This window comes from Marmota marmota, unplaced genomic scaffold (assembly GCF_001458135.2).
Source record: "Marmota marmota marmota unplaced genomic scaffold, marMar, whole genome shotgun sequence".
Classification (NCBI taxonomy): domain Eukaryota; kingdom Metazoa; phylum Chordata; class Mammalia; order Rodentia; family Sciuridae; genus Marmota; species Marmota marmota.
The window spans coordinates 8622388-8627213 of NW_026000026.1; the positions used below are offsets into that span (position 1 = coordinate 8622388).

At 47.1% G+C, this 4826-nt stretch overlaps 1 protein-coding gene across 2 annotated transcripts in view; it reads right to left on the reverse strand.

Moving 5' to 3' along the window:
* Positions 1-388: 388 nt before the first annotated feature.
* The window catches only part of Zfp64 (ZFP64 zinc finger protein), a 70976-nt gene continuing 66538 nt past the window's right edge, over positions 389-4826 (reverse strand). For both annotated transcript variants that reach the window (XM_015479686.2, XM_048810848.1), the window contains 2 exons: positions 4273-4524; positions 389-1571 (listed from right to left, as the gene is read on the reverse strand). In XM_015479686.2, the coding sequence (XP_015335172.1) occupies positions 862-1571; positions 4273-4524 (962 nt within the window). In that variant the 3' untranslated portion in view covers positions 389-861. The remainder of the gene's footprint in view (positions 1572-4272; positions 4525-4826) is intronic.

The window sequence follows — 4826 nt, forward strand, 5'->3', positions numbered from 1 at the left end:
AGGACAAGATCTGCTTATAAGGGTTAGATTTTCACCTGTATCATTTAGCAAACACCAAGTGCATTTTGTGCTGCGAAAAACCTCAGCTTAGGCTGTTACAAACATCTCACATCCCAGAACCAGGTCCAGGGCTTACCACCCTGCCACTTTTCTTTCTGACACAACTCTTCTGTTGTTCAAATTCTACCGCCCACCGCACAGGCTGTGCTACCATTAGCTTGATCTTTGGCGCCACCTCCAGGTCAAACTGCATTTTGCATCACTGCAAGGCTAAATCCCAAGTGCATGGGATTTATAATTAAGTCACGGAATGGATGGGGCTCCAGAAGCCTTTCCTCTACCATAACCCGAGTATGGAGGAATGTAAAGAAAAATTGTGTTTCTCTTCTGTCACTCTACAGATGAGCCTGCCTTTTTATTGTAAAACAGATAAAAGAAACCACACAAATGTATAAGGCAGATGCTCTTACGATCACTACCCAGGTTAAGAAATATAACTTTCCCAGTCCCCCCATACCCTCCACATATCCTATCCTCCACTTAACCCTCCCCACTCTACAGATTAGTTCGGTTTTAGTTTTCTATGTCCTCTAACTAGCTGAACAAGTCCATCAGGGATGGGTCAGTTTTAAAGTCGGAGTCCATCATGGACAAGTCTGTCTGCTGGACGGAGCAGACTCCGTGGTCCCCACCTTTGAACAGCCCAGGCAAACTGCTCAGGCAGTGTCAAGGAGAGTCTCCGTGGTGTGGCTCGGGCAACGCATGTTCCCATGTTAAAGTTGCTTCAACCTTGGCTGCTGGAGGCCCCGGGAGGCTGGGACAGCCAGCTCCCCAATGGATGGACAGCCCACCCTGGCTGTACTAGAGGTCATGGCTGGGCTCCAGGGGGGCCTCCAGCTGTCCCACAGAGACCAGGAGGCCGAGCTGTCCCGAGGCGCTGCTTTCAGGCGGGAAGGTGACCAAGTCCGAGTTCTTGTTTTCACTCTGGTCGCTGTGCTGCTTTTTATGGCATCTCAGGGAGTCGTCCCTGACGAAGGAGGCACCGCAGGTCTCGCAGCGGAAGGCCCTCTGGGTCACGATCTTGGCCATCTGGTGGGCACCGCTCTCCCTGAGCCCTTCCCTGCCTTGCGGGGCCCTGTTCTCGGTCTTGGCCTCATCCCTGTGCAGCTTGTCGATGTGCTTGGCCAGGCTGCTGGGCCGCTTGGTGTCGAAGCTGCAGAAGTCACATTTGAAGGGACGGTCTTTGCAGTGGACCCTGCTGTGCACGCGCAGGGCCGCGGCGCTGGAGCAGGAATAGCTGCACTCGGGGCACTTCTCGGGGTGGTCGGCCTGGTGCAGCCGGCTGTGCTCCAGGAGGTCGGCCCGGTCCCGGCCCTGGAAGGCGCAGTGCAGACACTTGAAGGTGTGCTTGATGCGGATGTGCGACTTGAGGTTCGCCTTCATGGTGCAGCGCACGTCGCAGAACTCACACTTGAAAGGCTTCTCCCCCGAGTGCACGATCATGTGCCTTTTCAAGTCCGAGCTGATTTTGAACTTGGCGCTACAGAGCCAGCACTGGAAGGGGGTGTCCCCTAGCAACGGAAGGTGCGTTTCCATTAGAGCAGGCAGCAAACAGAACTCCCCCAAACATGCATCGGCACACCTGGCCGCCGCCAGAAGACCCGGTCTTCTGAACTCCAACTATTGGCAACTTCTGAGAACACGCTCACCCTGGGTACCAACTGACCAAGCCCTCACAAAGAGCCTAGAGGACCATTACACCCATCTTACACGTGGGACAACTGAGACTTGGGGGTCAAGTAGCAGGGATTTGATTGTGGACCTCATGGCCTCCAAGTCTACTCTGGATGACAGTTGAGTTTTAGATCGAAACTCTTTAACTGACATCTTGGAATTGAAAATGGAAGAAGAGGTGAGGTGTAGGTCACATGCATTTTCCGAATAAAGGTAAGATTTAGGAACAGGCTGACCATAGTGTTTATATTACAATCAGTTATTTGGTTTGTATTACTAGTTGAAAGCTTTAAAAGTTTTTTAAATTACAGATTTAGTTTTATGTATAAATTCACAGATTACTGCAGTAGTAGGGGCAGGGACACATGACGAAAAGCCATAGCCTCTTCTCTAGTCCCTCTGAGCAAGGATAAGAATGTCAACCATCCCAGCCAGCCAGCCACCTCCTGCAAGCTGTAGGCGATGGCTCCTGCCCTCTCAAGCTACCTCCTAAAGGTAACAGGGTTTAGTCCATCCGAGTGAGGTTCGGTGAGGATCCCTCTCCCCTCCCCATTAACTCCTCACTTTGTAGAAGCAGCTTTATTTGTACATTTAAGTTCAAAAACGTTTCCATTTTGTCCTGTGAATTTCCATACGTTAGTCATATTCAGATTTCAACTCTGGAACCAAACTACAAATAATTTAAATGAGGACAGAGTATGTGAAATTTGTCAGAGTCAAAGATGGCACCAGAATAACAACTATCTTCTTATAGGGCCATCGTCACACCCAGACCAGTGGCTAGTGTCAATGATCATCAAGGTTAAGCTGTTCTTTCCTTTACATGCTCATTTTTAGTCACTACTTAGCTTGGTTCTTGATTGGGGTGGTTTTGGGGTAAGAAAAAAACAAAAAAAACCCTCACATAATATCAAAAGTCATCCAGTCTCTTAATTATATACTTTTCATGTGATGAAAAAAAAAATGCTTTTGTGAATTTTCCCTACCCCTCAATGTTCTGTTCATGTATCATCCTGATACCTCTCCTTGCTGCAATCCCAGGTAGCTATACTCGGTCACACACAATATATTTCATGACACTGTGTTTCCTCCCTTTTTTTTGCTACAAGAGTATCTTCTAGTAACTTCCACTTTGGTGGCTGGGAGAACAGTCTTGAATCCTTACATTTACTTCTATTTCACACTCATACACAAGACAGTTTAGCTGGGTACAGAATTCTAAGGTCAAAATCATTTCTCAACTTTGAGGGTGAGTTTCACCGTCTCTAGGAGGCAATCCTGCTGAGAAGTCTTTCTAGGTATGGCTCTTCCGTTCCAACTCCCTTCCGCCTGGTTGGCATCTTGTGAGCCCTGTCATTCTCCTGGCCCCTTATAATTGTGGGATTCTTTTAGTTGCTCATTTGATTTTCTCACTTCTATTTCTTTTCTTCCTAGACCTCATCAGAACCCCACATTACAGTTTTTATTCTCAGTTCTCTAGCCCAATTTCCTCCACTCATCACTGGGAAATTTCGTTAACCTTATCTCTAATAGCTCTGGGTTTAATTCATGTCTTTGTTCTATCTTTTCAAAGAGCTCTAATGTTCTAGATGGAACATTTTTGCTAGTTGTTGACAGCAAACAGAAAGCAAACATTTTTTTTTTTTTGTCTATTGCCTAAGGAGCCGCTTACTTTTGGGATTCGTTATTGGTTATAGCTGGCACATTTCATGTCATATATTTCTTTCAAATGGCTCACAATCCTTGGCTGACCATATTTAGAAAGATAGACTGGTTTAAGGATGAGAACTTGATGCCTGCTTCTGAGCAGATTGACTGGTTTTTGTATGGGTGTTGGCTTCTCCCCTGAGCTTTGGGGCCTTGGCTATCTCCTTGTCCACTTGGCTAACTCCATGTCCAGAGCTCGAAGGGCATTCAGACATTGGCTGGAAAGACTGCCTCTCACCTTCATGGCTGCCTGCAACTTGGATACAGCTCTCTTTAGTCAATTTTAAATGTTTGCATTTTCCTATCTGCTTGATGCCATCCATAAACTCTTTAGAAATGCTCATCATGAGCCTCATTAAGAATGTTTCATCCCCCCAATTTTCTGTGCCACAATGGGTTGGTCCTATTTTTCTAGAATTTTAGTGGGGTCCACAGCAGGGAAGGAAAAGTTTCAAGAAGCCTGTGATTTGTTTGCAATTACATTCAACTGACTTTGCCACATCCCCCGGTTAAACCACACAAAGTCAAATACTGAAACGCCTAGTTTCCAGAGCCGATGTTTATTTGAGATACATCCTTTGTTGCTTGGCTGTCGTATTGAGTGCCCATCCCAACCTGTATTTCCGCAGGTAAGTTATAAAACTCAGCCGTCAGACTGTTTTACTGAAAGCTGTTGTTGTGGCAAAGAAAACCTTGACAAGTCACATAACCACAAACTCCAAATTCCTTTGCTTCTACCACCATGTCATTTAAAATTGCTGGTGTTTTAAGTAAAAGGAGGTTAAGAAATTAGAGAAAAGCAAGGTCCTGAGGTCTCTGGGCCAGACTTACCTGTGTGGGAGCGCAGGTGGACGGTGAGCTGGCTGGAGTTGCGGCTGGCATAGGGGCAGAGCTGGCATTTGTAGGGTCGCTCATCTGAATGGATCCGCAGGTGCTTCTTGAGGCTGCTGCTGTCCACAGCAGCATAGTCACACAGGTGACACTTGTGCGGTTTCACGCTGGTGTGACACCGCATGTGCATGGTCAGGTTGTCTTTCCGGCTGAAGCACTTGTCACAGAACTCACACTTGTGTGGTTTGTCTCCTTCAAACACATAAGGATTCAAGGTTTTAAGTGTCTACTAACCAGGAGGACGACACAGATTGAACCAAGATGGGCAAATGGCCTCCACCTCCTTTCCCAAGGCCTGGAGACAGGGAGATCCTGACTGAAGGCTAAATCAGCACATTGGGAAAAAGAAGCATGCCATTCATTGATGGCTGAGAAACTGAGGAACCCTCAGGGAAAGGAGACAAAACTCAGATGGAAGCAAATCATAGGCCAGACTCTCTTCGGAAAAAGGGAGTGGTTACAGAAGTAGCCAGGACCAGGGCAGCAGGTACTTG